The 18,565-nt window shown below is 55.8% G+C and overlaps 2 protein-coding genes across 2 annotated transcripts in view; both read right to left on the bottom strand.

Annotated features, from left to right (window-relative positions):
* Positions 1-2,496: 2,496 nt before the first annotated feature.
* On the bottom strand, positions 2,497-3,015 carry LOC119945906 (WD repeat-containing protein 62-like). The gene is made up of 2 exons (XM_038767179.1): positions 2,849-3,015; positions 2,497-2,756 (listed from the first exon to the last, which is right to left on the bottom strand). Exons 1-2 carry the CDS (start codon positions 2,969-2,971, stop codon positions 2,511-2,513), a joined length of 369 nt encoding a protein of 122 aa, XP_038623107.1. The 5' UTR covers positions 2,972-3,015; the 3' UTR covers positions 2,497-2,510.
* A 2,947-nt stretch (positions 3,016-5,962) lies between these two features.
* WDR62 (WD repeat domain 62) overlaps positions 5,963-18,565 on the bottom strand; it is a 53,456-nt gene continuing 40,853 nt past the window's right edge. Inside the window, exons 19-30 of the mRNA XM_038767675.1 lie at positions 18,379-18,501; positions 17,412-17,548; positions 15,742-15,794; positions 15,373-15,585; positions 11,748-11,887; positions 11,242-11,351; positions 9,765-9,905; positions 9,502-9,654; positions 8,478-8,595; positions 7,836-7,923; positions 7,606-7,672; positions 5,963-6,618 (exon numbers count right to left, since the gene is read on the bottom strand). Coding sequence (XP_038623603.1) covers positions 5,963-6,618; positions 7,606-7,672; positions 7,836-7,923; positions 8,478-8,595; positions 9,502-9,654; positions 9,765-9,905; positions 11,242-11,351; positions 11,748-11,887; positions 15,373-15,585; positions 15,742-15,794; positions 17,412-17,548; positions 18,379-18,501 — 1,999 coding nt within the window. The remainder of the gene's footprint in view (positions 6,619-7,605; positions 7,673-7,835; positions 7,924-8,477; positions 8,596-9,501; positions 9,655-9,764; positions 9,906-11,241; positions 11,352-11,747; positions 11,888-15,372; positions 15,586-15,741; positions 15,795-17,411; positions 17,549-18,378; positions 18,502-18,565) is intronic.

Genomic DNA, 18,565 nt, shown 5'->3' with positions numbered 1-18,565 from the left:
ATGATGATCCAGGACCCCCTGTGACGGGGAGGGGAAGCCTGGCCTAGTGGGAAAAGCGCAGCCCCGGGAGTCAGAAGGTCGTGGGTTCTAGTTCCGCCTCTGCCGCTTGTCTGCTGTGTGACCTTGGGCAAGCCACTTCACTTTTCTGAGCCCACTGTTGGGTAGGGACTGTCTCTACATGTTGCCAACTTGTACTTCCCAAGCGCTCAGTCCAGTGCTCTGCACACAGTAAGCGCTCAATAAATACGATTGATTGATTGATTGATTCTCTGGGCCTCAGTTCCCTCAGCTGTCAAATGGGGATTAAGGCTGGGAGCCCCGTGGGGCACGCTTCCCACATAGCAAGCGCTTAACAGCGTGGCTCAGTGGAAAGAGCCCGGGCTTTGGAGTCAGAGGTCATGGATTCGAATCCCGGCTCCGCCACATGTCTGCTGTGTGACCTTGGGCAAGTCACTTAACTTCTCAGAGCCTCAGTTCCCTCATCTGTAAAAAATGGGGATGATGACTGGGAGCCCCACGTGGGACAACCTGATCACCTTGTATCCCCCCCCCAGCGCTTAGAACAGTGCTTTGCGCATAGTAAGCGCTTAACAAATGCCATCATTATTATTATTAACAAATGCCATCATTATTGTTATTCTTCTCCTGTATCTGGCCCAAGGCTCGGTACAGTGCCTGGCACATAGGAAGTGCTTGACAAATGCCACAACTATTATCACCATCATTATTATTATATGTTGCCAACTTGTACTTCCCAAGCACTTAGCCCAGTGCTCTGCCCACAGTAAGCGCTCAATAAATACAACCATCATTATCATTATATGTTGCCAACTTGTACTCCCCCAGCGCTTAGCCCAGTGCTCTGCCCACAGTAAGCGCTCAATAAATACGACAACCATCATTATCATTATATGTTGCCAACTTGTACTCCCCAAGCGCTTAGTCCAGTGCTCTGCCCACAGTAAGCGCTCAATAAATACGACAACCATCATTATCATTATATGTTGCCAACTTGTACTTCCCAAGCGCTTAGCCCAGTGCTCTGCCCACAGTAAGCACTCAATAAATACGACAACCATCATTATCATTATATGTTGCCAACTTGGACTTGCCAAGCGCTTAGCCCAGTGCTCTGCCCACAGTAAGCGCTCAATAAATACGACAACCACCATTATCATTATATGTTGCCAACTTGTACTCCCCAAGCGCTTAGTCCATGCCCTGCCCACAGTAAGTGCTCAATAAATACGACAACCACCATTATCATTATATGTTGCCAACTTGTACTTCCCAAGTGCTTAGCCCAGTGCTCTGCCCACAGTAAGCGCTCAATAAATACGACAACCACCATTATCATTATATGTTGCCAACTTGTACTCCCCAAGCGCTTAGCCCAGTGCTCTGCCCACAGTAAGCGTTCAATAAATACGACAACCATCATTATCATTATATGTTGCCAACTTGTACTCCCCAAGCGCTTAGCCCAGTGCTCTGCCCACAGTAAGCGCTCAATAAATACGACAACCATCATTATCATTATATGTTGCCAACTTGGACTTGCCAAGCGCTTAGCCCAGTGCTCTGCCCACAGTAAGCGCTCAATAAATACGACAACCACCATTATCATTATATGTTGCCAACTTGTACTCCCCAAGCGCTTAGCCCAGTGCTCTGCCCACAGTAAGCGTTCAATAAATACGACAACCATCATTATCATTATATGTTGCCAACTTGTACTCCCCAAGCGCTTAGTCCAGTGCTCTGCCCACAGTAAGTGCTCAATAAATACGACAACCATCATTATCATTATATGTTGCCAACTTGTGCTCCCCAAGCGCTTAGCCCAGTGCTCTGCCCACAGTAAGCGCTCAATAAATGACAACCACCGTTATCATTATATGTTGCCAACTTGTACTTCCCAAGCGCTTAGTCCATGCCCTGCCCACAGTAAGCGCTCAATAAATACGACAACCATCATTATATGTTGCCAACTTGTACTTCCCAAGCGCTTAGCCCAGTGCTCTGCCCACAGTAAGCGCTCAATAAACACGGCTGAATGAATGAACGGTCAGTCCGATTAAGGGAGAAGGACAAAACGGGCCTCAGGAAGCAGAGAAAACAGGAAAGGGGAGAGACGGCAGCCAGAGGGATGGAGGACGGACTTCAGGAAGGCCTTCCCAAACGGGAAGCAACGCTGCCCGCTTCCTGGGAGCGCTTGTTCCCTGGCTCTCCGGATCTCCCTCTGGTTGGGCCGGGAACGGGTGTGGGGCCGTGATCCCTGGTCCGAACATCTTCCCAGGAAAACCCCCCTCCCTCAAGCAGACCCCCAAGCCCGGCGCACCGCAGTCTCATTACTGTTCCAAAATAGATATATTGTTAAACGCAGCAAGTGGGGGTCCGGGCGGACGGATGCGGATCCGTGGGGGAGCGACTCCGGCGGGCAGGATGGACGGGGGGTCCCCCTCCGCCGCCCGCGTCCCGCCGAAGTTGGGGGCGTCCCCCAGGCCCGCTCAGCCCTCCGGCCCCAGCCCCCCCGTCTTCCTCTGCACGGCCCGAACCAGCAGCTCCGAGTAGCGCTCCAGCAAGTCCCACAGGTCCGTGCCGGGCAGGAGAGGCGGCTGGGGCGAGGGGGTCCGGGCGGGGGGACCCCCGGGGGAGCCCACCGCCTCCAGCTGCCGCCTCAGCCACAGGAACGTGGCCCGGAGCTCCGCTCGGACCTGGAGCTGCTCGGCGCTCGCGTCGCCGGCCGAGACCACCTGCGGGCACAGCGGGCGCGGGGGGCTGCTGGTGGGCGGGAGCCGGGAGAGGCCCGAGCCCCCGGCCCCCGCCCCAGTCCGCCCATCCCCACCTTGTGCAGGTCCACGGCCTCCTGGAACACGCCGCGCAGACGCTGGGCCACGCTCTCGGCTCGCCACGGCGGGGACGGTCGGGCGCCTGGGCACGGAGACAATAGTGGTGATAATGACGGCATCGGTTACGCGCTTCCTATGTGCCAAGCACTGTTCTAAGCTCTGGGGGCCTCGCCCAAGGACCCGCAGCAGACAGGTGGCGGAGCCGGGGTTACAGTCCGGGTCCTTCTGACTCCCAGATGAGGGAACTGGAGCCCAGAGAAGTGACTCGCCCAAGCTCACACAGCAGACAAGTGGCAACGCTGGGATTGGAACCCCCAGCGCTGTGGACGGCACTACCATCCTTCGCTTCTCACAAGCCCGCAACCTTGGTGTCGTCCCCGACTCCGCTCTCTCGTTCACCCCTCACATCCAAGCCGTCACCAAAACCTGCCGGTCTCAGCTCCGCAACATTGCCAAGATCCGCCCTTTCCTCTCCATCCCAACCGCTACCCTGAGCATTCAAGCTCTCATCCTATCCCGTCTGGATTACTCTATCAGCCTTCTCTCTGATCTCCCATCCTCCTGCCTCTCCCCACTTCAATCCATACTTCACGCCACTGCCCGGATTGTCTTTGTCCAGAAATGCTCTGGGCATGTTACTCCCCTCTTCAAAAATCTCCAGTGGCTACCAATCAATCTGCGCATCAGGCAGAAACTCCTCACCCTGGCCTTCAAGGCTCTCCATCACCTCGCCCCCTCCTACCTCACCTCCCTTCTCTCCTTCTACTGCCCAGCCCGCACCCTCCGCTCCTCCACCGCTAATCTCCTCCCCGTACCTCGCTCTCGCCTGTCCCGCCATCGACCCCTGGCCCACGTCATCCCCCGGCCCTGGAATGCCCCCAATCCCTCTGCCCATCCGCCAAGCTCGCTCTCTTCCTCCCTTCAAGGCCCTACTGAGAGCTCACCTCCTCCAGGAGGCCTTCCCACACCCAGCCCCCTCCTTCCTCTCCCCCCTCCATCCCCCTGCCTTCCCTCCTTCCCTTCCCCACAGCACCTGTATATATGTATACGTTTGTACGTATTTATTACTCTATTTATTTTACTTGTACATATTTATTCTACTTATTTTATTTTGTTAATCTGTTTGGTTTTGTTCTCTGTCTCCCCCTTCTAGCCTGTGAGCCCGCTGTTGGGCAGGGACCGTCTCTCTATGTTGCCAACTTGGACTTCCCAAGCACTTAGTCCAGTGCTCTGCACACAGTAAGCGCTCAGTAAATACGATTGAATGAATGAATCATCGCCTGACCAATTAATTTGCTTATATCCACCTCAGCGCTCAGTTCAGTGCCTGGCACGTAGTAAGCGCTTAACATATATGTTTGTACGTATTTATTACTCTACTTATTTAATTTGTACATATTTATTCTATTTATTTTATTTTGTTAATATGTTTTGTTTTGTTCTCTGTCTCCCCCTTCTAGATTGTGAGCCCGCTGTTGGGTAGGGACCGTCTCTATACGTTGCCAACTCGGACTTCCCAAGCGCTTAGTCCAGTGCTCTGCACACAGTAAGCGCTCAATAAATACGATTGAATGAATGAATGAATGAATGATCGCCTAACCAATTAATTTGCTTATATCCACCGCAGCGCTCAGTTCAATGCCTGGCACGTAGTAAGCGCTTAACATATGTGTTTGTACATATTTATTACTCTATTTATTTGTTTTATTTGTACATATTTATTCTATTTTCTTAATATGTTTTGTTTTGTTGTCCGTCTCCCCCTTCTAGACTGTGAGCCCGCTGTTGGGTAGGGACCGTCTCTATCCGTTGCCAACTTGGACTTCCCAAGCGCTTAGTCCAGTGCTCTGCACACAGTAAGCGCTCAATAAATACGATTGAATGAATGAATGATCGCCTTCATTCATTAACTTGCTTACATCCACCTCAGCGCTCAGTTCAGCACCTGGCACGTAGTAAGCGCTTAACATATATGTTTGCACGTTATTTATTACTCTATTTATTTGTTTTATGGGACCGTCTCTATCCGTTGCCAACTTGGACTCCCCAAGCACTTAGTCCAGTGCTCTGCACACAGTAAGCGCTCAATAAATATGATTGAATGAATGAATGATCACCTGACCAATTAATTTGCTTACATCCACCTCAGCGCTCAGTTCAGCGCCTGGCACGTAGTAAGCGCTTAACATTCGATCGCGTTTATTGAGCGCTTACCGCGTGAGGAGCAACAAACGCCTGGCCTCCTCCTGTGTTACCTCGCTGCTCCCATTACAACCCATCCCACCCACTTGGGTAATTTATTTATTCACGCTAATGTCCGTCTCCCTGCCTCTAGGCTGTAAGCTCGTTGAGGGCAGGGAATGTGTCTGTTTACTGTTACGGCATACTCTCCCCAAGAGTTTAGTACGGCGTTCAGCCCACCGAAAGCACTCGATAAAACGACCGGCTGGCACCTCACTCCTCCGACGCCAGTCTATTCGCGGTACCTCCATCTCCTCCGTCTCAATCAATCAATCAATCAATCGTATTTATTGAGCGCTTACTGTGTGCAGAGCACTGGACTAAGCGCTTGGGAAGAACAAGTCGGTGACACATAGAGAGTCTCGCCGCCGGCCCCTTCCCTGGGTCCTCCTGACACTCGCTCCCGCTTCGCACCTGACAATCCACCCTTCTCCCTGCCTTGTGTCCCTATCTTCCGCTGATTTTCATCTCTCTAATGTGCCGCCCCGTCTAGATAATAATAATAATAGTGGTATTTGTTAAGCGCTGACGATAAGTCCCCTTTAGGGTGGGGATCGTACCTACCGCGCTCTGTGGTCCTCTCCCGAGCCCTGGGTACCGTGCTCTGCGCTTAGTAATCACTCACGAAATACGCTCGATGGATGGACTGATCGATTCCCACCCATCGGGACATCTCCTCCTCCCAGAGCTCTCCCTGGGGGGCCGGCCCCTCCCCGGAGAAGCCCACCGTCCGTCCGCGCCGGAGATAACACCAACACCAACAAGCGCTTAGTGCAGTGCTCTGCACATAGTAAGCGCTCAATAAACACGATTGATGATGATGATAACGCGGCCCCGGTCCTCGGCCAGCCGGAGAACGGGGCCGGCGGCTACTCACTGGGCGCGGGGTCCGTCTGCCGGGTCCTGGGGTCCTCCTCGGGAGCGGGGGGCGAGCGGGGGGCCCCGGGGCCGGCCCCCGGCTCCCCAAAGCCATTCCCACAGCGTGACGGGTCAGCCGGGGCTCCCGCCTCGGCGGGGGGCTCCGGGTCCGACGGGCGTCGGAGGCCGCCGGGGCGCCGGAGCCCCGCCGGCGATCTCATCTCGGTCGGAGTCCCGTTGGCTGGCGGGGGGACGGGGCCCCCCGGGGAGCGGGCGCACCCCCCGGCCCCCGTGGGCTCCGGAGGGGGCGGCCCCAGGAGGCGGGAGGCGAAGCTGGGCAGGTCCAGCGTCAAGTTGGCTCTCGCCTCGTGGTTGCCCCGGGCGGGGAGCGCCCGGTCTCCCTCCTGCCACCCGTCCCGGGCCCGGCCCGGCTCGGCCAGCTCGCCGGTGGACTGCGGCCGGGCCAGCGGGCCGGGCCTCGGGGGCTCCAGGCTGTCACCCAGGGAGATGGAGAGGCTGCGGGACATCTTGGCCCGGGAGCTGGCCGTGGCCTCCATGTAGGTCGGGCCCCGGGCGGGGCGGCCCGGCCGGGCCCAAGGGCGCAGGGGCGGCCTCGCCTTCCTCTCGTCGGGGAGCCCCGGGACCGACGAGGCGGGGTGGCATGCCACTGGACGGAGAAGAACCCGGCCGAGGCTCAGTCGCCCGCCTCTGAGGCCCGGCACGGGCCATTCCCCCAGTCTGGAATGCCTTTCCCCCACCTCTCTGTCATTCCCCCAGTCTGGAATGCCCTCCCCTCCTTCACCATCCCCTGCACCTGGAATACCCTCCGCCTTCCTCTGTCACTGCCCCAGGCTGGAATGCCCTCCCCTCTCCTCCCTGCCATGCTCCCAGGCTGGAATGCCCTCCCCTCTCCTCCCTGCCATGCTCCCAGCCTGGAATGTCCTCTCCTCCCTGTCACGCTCCCGGCCTGAAATGCCGAGCTCTCCTCCATCCCCAAACCACTTGCCTCCTTCCTTCCAAACTGGTAGAAAGCCCTCCCTAGGAAGCATCCCAGATGTCCCCCACCTGACCCCGGCCCCTGAACCCTCCGGCTCCTTCCAGCTCGGTCTATCTCCGCAATGATTGGGCTTCCACGTATGCATTCTTACGCGTCCGTTGACTCGGCTGGACATCTCCTAGCTGGGGTATGTGGGCTGGGCCCGCCCCGCTTCCCCGGTCGGGATGCCACCCCTGCCCTGAAGGGGATGAGCCTTCTTCCCTCCTCTATGCTCTTCCCCCAGCATCGGTGCTGGGCCCGCCCCTGGACAACCAGGATCCTGCCCACTCTCCCTCTCCTTCTTCTTTGGGTTCCAATCTGCTCAATCTCCGAGCTGGGCAGAAGGCTTGGGATGACAGGGATGGGCCCCCCCCCCACCCCCCAAAGGTCACAGTCGGTGTACCCCTGCCCTCCCACCTTCTAGTCTGGTAATCTCCCTAACGGCTCATCTGCAGCCCCGAGGTCTCAGATTTGGGGCCGAGGGGTCTCCCTGCCGACCCCCGAGCCTCAGTCTCCCCCCTGGGGCTACCAGGGAGAGCAGAGTGAGATGCGGGGGACGGGGAGGTCCAGCCTGGGCTCTGACTGTGAGGCTGGAGCTGAGGGGGGTGGGGGGCTTACCCGGCTGGCTCCAAGAAGCGCACTCCACGCTCTTCTCACTCTCCACCGTCTTCTCGCCTTGGACTCTCTGGAATAGGATCAGGGCGGCAGGGAGGGGTCGGCACGGTGGGTACAGGGGTGGCGCGGCACCCCCTTCCCCCCCAACTCCTCCCAGGGCCCAGGCATCCGATCCCCCCGCTCCCCGCGCTGCCCAGCGAGTCCCGGGAAAGGGGGATCCAGGCCTAACTCACGTCTGCTCTGGGAGCCTCGAGACGCTCTGGGGCCGCGGCGTCCGTCTTGGCCTCCTGGAGCCCCCTGGGCGGGAAGGCGTGGGCAAACCTGCAGGGGGGCGGTGGGGGGGGGCCCGGTCGTGAGCGTGGCTCCGGAAACGGGATTGGGAGAGCCAGGGGTTCTCCCTTAGGGGCAACGCATACACGTGCCCACCGCCCCCAAGTCCCTCAGCACCCTCTGGCAGGTTACGTTGCTGGGGACGATGATCGGGGCAACCTGTCTGCCAAGTCCCAGTGGGTCTATTGAACTGGAAAAGTTGGGGGTCCGGAGGGGGACTGGGGCTACCAGGTGGCCCCAATCTCGACCATGGGACCTGAATCATCATCATCATCATCCTCAATCGTATTTATTGAGCGCTTACTATGTGCAGAGCACTGTACTAAGCGCTTGGGAAGTACAAATTGGCAACATATGAATAGGGGGGGTGTTCAGCTCCGGCCCCGCTCCCGGGTCCGGGCCTTCTAAGAGCCCGTCTTTTGGACGAGAGAAATCCGGCCGGGGGTAGGGGGCCGCCCCGGGTGGCCCCACCAGTCCAGATGGGGTGCTCGGCTCTACCCGCTCTGGTAGCTCCCAGACCCGCCCCTGCCCGGCCCGGCCCCCACCTGGGATTCCTCTGGCAGCGGGAGAGGAATCGGGCCGATATGCTCAGCCGGGGGTTCAGGAAGAAGTTCTCCTCATCCTCCGGGGGCTTCAGGTCCTTCAGGGAGTTGCCGAACGCCTCTGGGGGCCGGACACGAGAACCAATCATCATCATCATCATCATCAATCGTATTTATTGAGCGCTTACTGTGTGCAGAGCACTGTACTGAGCGCTTGGGAAGTACAAGTTGGCAACATAGAGAGACAGTCCCTACCCAACAGTGGGCTCACAGTCTAAAAGACTGTGATTGGCGATGTGATAATGTTGTGATAAGACTGTGATAATCGATTGGCGGGGGTGGCTGTTGGCCGGGCCCATCCTAGCGTGCAGGGAAGCAGGGGGGGAGGACCAGAACGAGGTGGGACGCATCCCCCTCTTTCCTCTCCCCCTCTTTCCCCCCCGCCTTACCTCCTTCCCTTCCCCACAGCACCTGTATATATGTATATATGTTTGTACGGATTTATTACTCTATTTATTTATTTTCCTCGTACATATCTATTCTATTTGTTTTAGTTTGTTAATATGTTTTGTTCTGTTCTCTGTCTCCCCCTTCTAGACTGTGAGCCCACCGTTGAGTAGGGACTGTCTCTATTATGTTGCCAACTTGGACTTCCCAAGCGCTTAGTACAGTGCACGGCACACAGTTGGCGCTCAATAAATACGATTATTGATTGATCAGGGAGAGCCTCTGTGGTAGGACGGCCCCTGCGTGTCCGTGGTCTGGCACTGCCCGGCAGGCAGAGGGGAATCACGACCCCAACTACACTAGCTCGGGGACGCCGGGGCCCACCCGCCCCAAGGCGCCTGAGGTGACAGACTGTCCCTTGCAATCGGCCAGCTACGGGCCTGGGGAGGACGGACGGCCCCCCTTCCTCCGCCTGGCCCCCCGACTGGATGCTCCGGTCCCTGACTGTGGCCCCCAGGAAGCGTGCGAGGACAGACTGGCCAACGTCCGAGGGGCTGCCGGGGCCGCTCGGCTCTTTCACCTTCGGGGTGGCCGTCAGTGAGGGTCTCGAAGTGATGTCTGAGGAACTTCTCGTGCTCGGGCGTCTGGGGCAGGGAACTGCTGGGCGGCACGGCTCTGTCCATCTCAGCCGGCTCCTCCTCCTCCTCCTCATCGTCCACCTCCTCACTCCCGCCTAGGCCCCGGGGGGGAGGCACGGATCCAGGCTGAGTGAGGTCGCGCTAGGCGTCCCGTCCCCGCCGCCACCACGCACGGCCCACGCCAGATGCCTGAAAGCCAACTCACCGGCCAACGCCCCAAACAGCCGCCCGACGGCCGCTCCCGGCTCCGGCGGCGACGCCGGAGGGGACGTCGGAGCCGCTCCGTGGCCCTCGTCCGAGTCCCCGACTTCCGCTTCCGTGTCCTCCGACCCCAGCGAGTCGCCATCTGGGGAAACACCGGGGCTACAGTGCTCGGCCCTTGGCCGCCGCGTTGGAGGGTGGCCGTGGGGGCTCAGCCGGGGCCCTGCCCTCGCCAGAGAGGTGGAAACGAAACTCGCCCAGCCACATCCCAGGGCCTGGTGACGGATGGACAGATAATCAATCAATCAATCAATCATATTTATTGAGCGCTTACCATGTGCAGAGCACTGTACTGAGCGCTTGGGAGGTACAAATTGGCAACATAAAGAGACAGTCCCTACCCAACATTGGGCTCACAGTCTAAAAGGGGGAGACAGAGAAAAAAAAACCAAACATACTAACAGAATAAAATAAATAGAATAGATATGTACAAGTAAAATAAATAAATAAATAGAGTAATAAATATGTACAAACATATATACATATATACAGGTGCTGTGGGGAAGGGAAGGAGGTAAGATGATAATAACGTGAACCCGCTGTTGGGTAGGGAACGTCTCTATATGTTGCCAACTTGTACTTCCCAAGCGCTTAGTCCAGTGCTTTGCACAGAGTAAGCGCTCAATAAATATGATTGAATGAATGAATGATAATAATAATGGCATTTATTAAGCGCTTACGATATGCAAAGCACTGTTCTAAACGCTGGGAAGGTCACACGGTGACCAGGTTGTCCCACGGGGGGTTCACAGTCTTCATCCCCAGTTTACAGTTGAGGGCACTGAGGCCCAGAGAAGTGAAGGGGCTTGCCCAAAGCCACACGGCTGACAAGTGGTAGAGCCGGGATTCGAACCCATAATCTCTGACTCCCAAGCCCGGGAGTCTTTCCACTGAGCCACGCTGCTTCAGGAGGGCTGGGCGGTCAGGTCGGGAGTGAGTGGAGAGGACGGTGGGATGGCCAGTAGAATGGGGATGGTTGGAGGCGGGGGGGGGAGGGGTCAATCAATAAATCAATCGTATTTACTGAGTGCTTAATCAATCAATCAATCAATCGTATTTATTGAGCGCTTACTATGTGCAGAGCACTGGACTAAGCGCTTGGGAAGTACAATTTGGCAACACATAGAGACAGTCCCTACCCAACAGTGGGCTCACAGTCTAAAAGGGGGAGGCAGAGAACAGAACCAAACATACCAACAAAATAAAATAAATAGGATAGAAATGTACAAGTAAAACAAATAAATAAATAAATAAATAGAGTAATAAATATGTAGAAAGCTGTAGAAAGCGCTTGGGAGGGTATAACAGTTTGTAGAAACGTTCCCCGCCCGGTCGGGGACTCACAGAGCAGGGAGAGATGTCCATCCCCCCCAAATCCTGTCCCTGTGGCACCCCCCAAGTAGCCCCCGCTCCCGACTTACCCTCGAGCGGACGCTCCAGGGCGTAAGTGTCTGAGTCCCCGGAGGTGAGCGAGTAGCTGTCGGCCGGCCGCCCCGAGGTCGGGCCCTCCGCGTCCTTCACGCAATACGTGCTTGGGAAAAGATTTTCCACTGAGTCCAGGCCCCCCACTCCCCCACCGGGAAGTCTGGGACCTCCTCTGCCCGCCCCTGCTCCCAGCCCGGAGAGAGGGGCCTTCTCCAGCCCCCGGTCGGGGAAAGGAGACGCGTAAGTGGACGGGGGGCGGCATCACCCTCCCGATCGGCGGGGTTTGTCATCATCATCATCAATCGCATTTATTGAGCGCTTACTGTGTGCAGAGCACTGTACTAAGCGCTTGGGAAGTACAAAGTGGCAACATATAGAGACGGTCCCTACCCAACAGCGGGCTCACAGTCTAGAAGGGGGAGACGGAGAACAAAACCGTCCCTCCGTCTCAGGAACACCTGCAACCGGGCCCCCCGAGAATCGGCCGGGGGTGGGCACCCACCTGTCGGTGTCGCCCGACATCTCCCCGGGGTCCAAGTGGGCGCTGCCGCTCGCCGTGAGCACCTGGAGGGAGGCAGCCCGGTCCAACGTGGGCGGCGGGGCCGGGTCCTCCGGTGGGCTGGCCGGGTCCCCGCTGCCGGCCTGTGGGAGGGTTTCGGGGGCTCAGGCCGGGTTCGGAGGCCGCAGTTTGCCCCCATCCCTCCCTCTCCTCCTCCTCCCTGCCCTGAGTCCCAACACCCCTCCTCTCTGTCTACAAGGAGGGGGCATCTCTCTCACTCTCCCTCTCTGCTCGGCCATTCCCAGATCCGGGGACGCGTGCCCCTCTCCCCCACCCACCTTCTCCCGTCCCCTTCCCCTCCTACCGACCCCTGGGCCTGCCCATCATTCATTCATTCGTATTTATTGAGCGTTTACTGTGTGCAGAGCACTGGACTAAGCGCTTGGGAAGTCCGAGTTGGCAACATAGAGAGACGATCCCTACCCAACAGCGGGCTCACAGTCTAGAAGGGGGAGACAGACAACAAAACAAAACAGATTAACGAGATAAAATAAATAGAATATGTAGAAATAAGGTAAATAAATAAATTGAGTAACAAATACGTTCAAACACACACACACACATATTTATATATATATATATATATATATATATATATATATATATATATATATACACACACATACAGGTGCTGTGGGGAGGGGAAGGAGGTGAGGCCGGGGGGATGGGGGGGCTCATTCATTCATTCAATCATATTTATTGAGCGCCCACTGTGACTGATGGCAGTTGGGTGCGTCCCCTTCGCCCGTCCCTTTCTCCCACGTCCCGTCCGCATAAATCACAGACTGGAGTTGCCAGTAAATCTGGTCTGGGTGTGGACAATACATATCTATTCTACTTATTTTATTTTGTTAGTATGTTTGGTTTTGTTCTCTGTCCCCCCCTTTAAGACTGTGAGCCCGCTGTTGGGTAGGGACTGTCTCCAGATGTTGCCAACTTGGACTTCCCAAGCGCTTAGTACAGTGCTCTGCACACAGTAAGCGCTCCATAAATACGATTGATTGACTGATTGCCAAGAAAGGGTGCACACGTGCATATTTTTGTACGTGTGCGCACGTTTGGGGGAAGCCAGTGACCCGGGGTCTCTACATCACAAGGAGAAGGGCGGCTGTCCTGGCCCGCAAGGAGCCCACCCCAAAGGACGGACGGTTGACCACAGGCGGGATTTGAGAATAATAACGATGACGGTGAGGGTAATTGTTAAGCGCTTACTACGTGTCAAACGCTGTTCTAAGTGCTGGGGGAGAGTCAAGCTAATCGAGTTGGACCGTCCCTGGCCCACAGTTTTAATCCCCTTTTAGCAGATGAGGGAACTGAGGCACCGAGAAGTGAAGTGACTCCCCCGAGGTCACCCAGCAGACAAGTGGTGGAGCTGGGATTAGATCATCATCATCATCAGCAATCGTATTTATTGAGCGCTTACTGTGTGCAGAGCACTGGACTAAGCGCTTCAGATCCCTGCTCAGCCACTCGTCAGCTGTGTGACCTTGGGCAAGCCACTTCATTCATTCAATCGTATTTATTGAGCGCTTACTGTGTGCGGAGCACTGGACTAAGCGCTTGGGAAGTCCAAGTTGGCGACATATAGAGACTTCAATCAATCAATCAATCGTGTTTATTGAGCGCTTACTGTGTGCGGAGCACTGGACTAAGCGCTTGGGAAGTACAAGTTGGTGACATATAGAGATTTCAATCAATCAATCAATCATGTTTATTGAGCGCTTACTGTGTGCAGAGCACTGGACTAAGCGCTTGGGAAGTACAAGTTGGCAACATCTAGAGACAGTCCCTACCCAACAGTGGGCTCACAGTCTAGAAGACTTCTCTGTGCCTCAGTTGCCTCATCTGTAAAATGGGGATGAAGACTGTGAGCCCCCCGTGGGACAACCGGATCACCTTGTATCCTCCCCAGCACTTAGAACAGTGCTTTGCACATAGTAAGCGCTTAAGAAATGCCAACATAAAACCCAGATCCTTTTAACTCCCAAGCCCGTGCTCTACACGCTAGGGCTTTAGAAGCAGCGTGGCTCAGTGGAAAGAGCCCGGGCTTTGGAGTCAGAGGTCCTGGGTTCAAATCCCGGCTCCGCCAATTGTCCGCTGTGTGACTTTGGGCAAGTCACTTCACTTCTCTGGGCCTCAGTTCCCTCACCTGGAAAACGGGGATTAAGACTGTGAGCCCCCCCGTGGGACAACGTGATCACCTTGTAACCTACCCAGTGCTTAGAACAGTGCTTTGCACATAGTAAGCGCTAAATAAATACCATCATTATTATTATTACTAGGGCACGCTGCTTCTCTAGCATTCTAGCAGCGTGAGAAAGAGGATGGCTTAGAGGATACAGCACAGGGCTGGGAGTCAGAAGGTCCTGAGTTCTAATCCTGCCCCCACCGCTTGTCTGCTGTGTGACCTTGGGCGACTTGCTTAACTTGCACTGTACCTGTTCCCTCATCTGTAAAATGGGGGTAAAGACTGTGAGCCCCATGTGGGACAGGGGCTGTGTCCAACCTGATTTGCTTGTATCTCCCCCAGTGCTTAGTACAGTGCTTGGCACATAGTATGTTGTGCATATAGCTTTAATTCTATTTTGTTCTATTTTGACACCTGTCTCCATGTTTCGTTTCGTCGTCTGTCTCCCCCTTCTAGCCTGTGAGCCCGTTGTTGGGTAGGGGCCATCTCTATACGTTGCCGACTTGGACTTCCCAATAATAATAATAATAATAATAATAATAATAATAATGGCACTTAGTAAGCGCTTACTATGTGCAAAGCACGGTTCTAAGCGCTGGAGAGGTTACAAGGGGATCAGGTTGTCCCACGGGGGGCTCCCAGTCTTCAACCCCATCTTCCAGATGAGGGAACTGAGGCCCAGAGAAGTTTAGTGACTTGCCCAAAGTCACACAGCTGACAATTGGCGGAGCCGGGATTTGAACCCAGGACCTCTGACCCCAAAGCCCGGGCTCTTTCCACTGAGCCACGCTGCCTCTCCCAAGCGCTTAGTACGGTGCTCTGCACACAGTAAGCGCTCAATAAATACGACTGAATGAATGAATAGTAAGCGCTTAACAAACACCATAATTATCATTATTAGCTCAAACCTCTACTGCTCACAGGACTCGGGGCTTTGGATCATCATCAATCGTATTTATCGAGCGCTTACTATGTGCAGAGCACTGTACTAAGCGCTTGGGAAGTACAAAGTGGCAACATATAGAGACAGTCCCAACCCAACATTGGGCTCACAGTCTAAAAGATCTGGATCCACCCCAGATAATAATAATAATGATGGCATTTATTAAGCGCTTACTATGTGCAAAGCGCTGTTCTAAGCCCAGATCCGCCCCCAGAAGCAGCCGAGAGCCCCGTACCTGCCCAGGGGTCCCCGGCTCTCGTTCTGGGCAGAGGATGTGTCTGTTTAACGCTGTAGTGTGCTCTCCCAAGTGCTTAGTACGGTACTTTGCACACAGGAAGCGTTCAATAAATACAACCGACTGACTGACTGACTCCAGGCCCCCCAGGACTCCCGGGGGGGGAGAAGTCTGACCCAGGGGAGGGGAACCCGGTCCCGACCTCGGAGAGCAGGCGGCCCAGGGTCCGGGGCCGTATCGTGTCCAAGTCGTCCATGGCCCTGGGCCGCAGGGGGGTAAAACAGTAGTCCAGGGTCTGCGGGCCCAGGATGGTCTTGATGGGGTCTCTGTCCGCCCGCTCCGCCCAGCGTCCCTGCGGCTGGTAGCTCTTCTTGGGGTGCGGGGCTGCACCGTCGGCGGCCTCCTCGGCCCCGAGCTGGGGAGAGGCCACGGGGCCGGTGTCGCCCGCTTCCCTGGAACGCGGCCCCCCGCCCCGAGGGAGAACCAAGCCCCCCGGTTCACCCCCGCCCCCCGGCCGCTCTCCACCGATCCACGGGGCAGCCCGCGGGACACCCGGCCGGACCCCACTCACCAGCCTCTTGGCCCACAGGGGCAGCCTGCCGTTGGTCAGCAGGCAGCGGGGGTCTGGAACGAAAGGCCCGGAGGGTCCCGCTCAAGCGCCGGGCCCGGGGCGGCCCGGGGCGCGGGGGGGGTTTGAATGCCCCGAATGCCACCTTCAACGCCCGGGGAAATTTCACCCCCAGGGAGGGAGGGGGGAGACGCACGGCAGGGGCAGAGCCCTGAAGGAGGCCCTCGGGGTCTGTGAGCCCATTGTTGGGTAGGGACCGTCTCTCTATGTTGCCAATTTGTACTTCCCAAGCGCTTAGTCCAGTGCTCTGCACACAGTAAGCGCTCAATAAATACGATTGATGATGATTGATGATGACAGACGCGCAGACCGTCCCCTGCCCCGGGGCCCTACGGTCTACGAGTTGGAGGAAACTCCGCCACACAGGAGGAGCCCACGGCGGAAACCGCGCGTGACCCGGTGTGGCTCCCCGATCGGCAACCAACTCCCCGGGAAGCCGGAGGCCCGGGCCGACCCTCATCCGCAAGCCCACCCTGATCCCGGGTCATCATCATCAATCGCATTTATTGAGCGCTTACTGTGTGCAGAGCACTGCACTAAGCGCTTGGGAAGTACAAGTTGGCAACATAGAGAGACAGTCCCTACCCAACAGTGGGCTCACAGTCTAAAAGGGGGAGACCAAACCAAACATACTAACAAAATAAAATAGAATAGATACGTACGAGTAAAATAAATAGAGTAATAAATCTGTACAAACATATATACATATATACAGGTGCTGTGGGGAAGGGAAGGAGCTAAGATGGGGGGATGGAGAGGGGGACGAGGGGGAGAGGAAGGAAGGGGCTCAGTCTGGGAAGGCCTCCTGGAGGAGGTGAGCTCTCAGTAGGGCCGCTCCCGCTCCCAGCCCATCTCTCCTGGCTGGCTCTGGCCCCAGGTATAAACCGGTTCCAGGTCCGCCCTACCTCCCCACTGGAAGAAACTCCTCACCCTGGGCTTCAAGGCTGTCCATCCATCACCTCGCCCCCTCCTACCTCACCTCCCTTCTGTCCTTCTCCAGCCCAGCCCGCACCCTCCGCTCCTCCACCGCTGATCTCCTCACCGTACCTCGTTCTCGCCTGTCCTGCCATCGACCCCCGGCCCACGTCATCCCCCGGGCCCGGAATGCCCTCCCTCTGCCCCTCCGCCAAACTAGCTCTCTTCCTCCCTTCAAGGCCCTGCTGAGAGCTCACCTCCTCCATCCGCCCTTCCCACACTGAGCCCGTTCCTTCCTCTCCCCCTCGTCCCCCTCTCCATCCCCCCCATCTTACCTCCTTCCCTTCCCCACAGCACCTGTATATATGTATATGTTTGTACATATTTTTTTTACTCTATTTATTTATTTATTTATTTTATTTGTACATATCTATTCTATTTATTTTATTTTGTTAGTATGTTTGGTTTTGTTCTCTGTCTCCCCCTTTTAGACTGTGAGCCCACTGTTGGGTAGGGACTGTCTCTATATGTTGCCAATTTGTACTTCCCAAGCGCTTAGTACAGTGCTCTGCACATAGTAAGCGCTCAATAAATACGATTGATGATGATGATGACGATGATGGAAGCTTGGCGAGGACGGGGAATGGGGGCCTCCCAGCACCGAGTTCTGGTCTCCCCCAGTTCAAGCCGACTCTCACCGGAATCGAAGCTGTCCTTGGCCGGCGTCTGCAGCGACGGCTCCTCCTCGTCGTCGTCGTCGTCCTCCTCCATCTCATCTTCCGTCTGCTCGGGCGGAGACAGAGTCCGGCAGGGCACGGATAAGTAGGTCTCCGGCCTAGAGGTAACCGGAGAGGGCGGGGGGGTCCTCAGGCCCAGCCCAATAATAATAATAATAATAATAATAATAATAATAATAATAATAATAATGATGATGGCATTTATTTGTCCCCCCTTTCTAGACTGTGAGCCTGCTGTTGGGTAGGGACCGTCTCTAGATGTTGCCAACTTGGACTTCCCAAGCTCTTAGTCCAGTGCTCTGCACACGGTAAGCGCTCAATAAATACGATTGAATGATTGAATGATGATTGAATGAACGAATGAATGATTTGTTAAGCGCTTACTAGGTGCAAAGCACTGTTCTAAGTGCTGATAATAATGATGGTTATTTGTTAAGCGCTTACTACGTGCAAAGCACTGTTCTAGGCGCTGGGGAGGTTCCCAGGTGATCAGGTTGTCCCACCGGGGGGGCTCCCGGTTTTAATCTCCATTTCCCAGCTGAGGGAACTGAGGCCCAGAGAAGGGAGGTGACTTGCCCAAAGTCACCCAGCTGACAAGCGGCGGAGCCGGGATTTTTTTTTACTCTATTTATTTAATTTATTTGTACATATCTATTCTATTTATTTTACTTTGTTAGTATGTTTGGTTTTGTTCTCTGTCTCCCCCTTTTAGACCGCGAGCCCACTGTTGGGTAGGGACCGTCTCTAGATGTTGCCAACTTGTACTTCCCAAGGGCTTAGTCCAGTGCTCTGCACATAGTAAGCGCTGAATAAATACGATTGATGATGATGATGATTTGAACCTCCGCCCTCCGACTCCGAAGCCCGGGCTCTTTCCAGTGATCCCCGGCGCTTCCCATGCCCCCCAGGCCCCCGGGGCGCTCCGGACCTGCTGGGTTCAGCCCACTCGGTGACCTCCGTCGCCTGCCGCTGCTCGCCGGGGTCCATTTCCAGCAGGTGCTGCTTCATGCAGGACGTGAGCTCCGGGCCCAGGTGCCAGATGAACACGCAACTGGGGACAGCACACACATGTACGTACTCTTCTACATGCTTACTATTCTATTTATTTTATTTTG

Source organism: Tachyglossus aculeatus, chromosome 26 (genome assembly GCF_015852505.1).
Source record: "Tachyglossus aculeatus isolate mTacAcu1 chromosome 26, mTacAcu1.pri, whole genome shotgun sequence".
NCBI lineage: Eukaryota > Metazoa > Chordata > Mammalia > Monotremata > Tachyglossidae > Tachyglossus > Tachyglossus aculeatus.
This window is presented reverse-complemented; position numbering and strand designations above follow the sequence as displayed.

Bases quoted from the DNA above. Each gene is read 5' to 3' on its own strand.
- LOC119945906 (XM_038767179.1), bottom strand. From the start codon at position 2,971: ATGCCGTCATTATCACCACTATTGTCTCCGTGCCCAGGCGCCCGACCG. The intron at 2,757-2,848 runs GTGGGGATGGGC...CTGTGCCCGCAG, and splicing joins AGGCCGTGGACCTGCACAAG to GTGGTCTCGGCCGGCGACGC.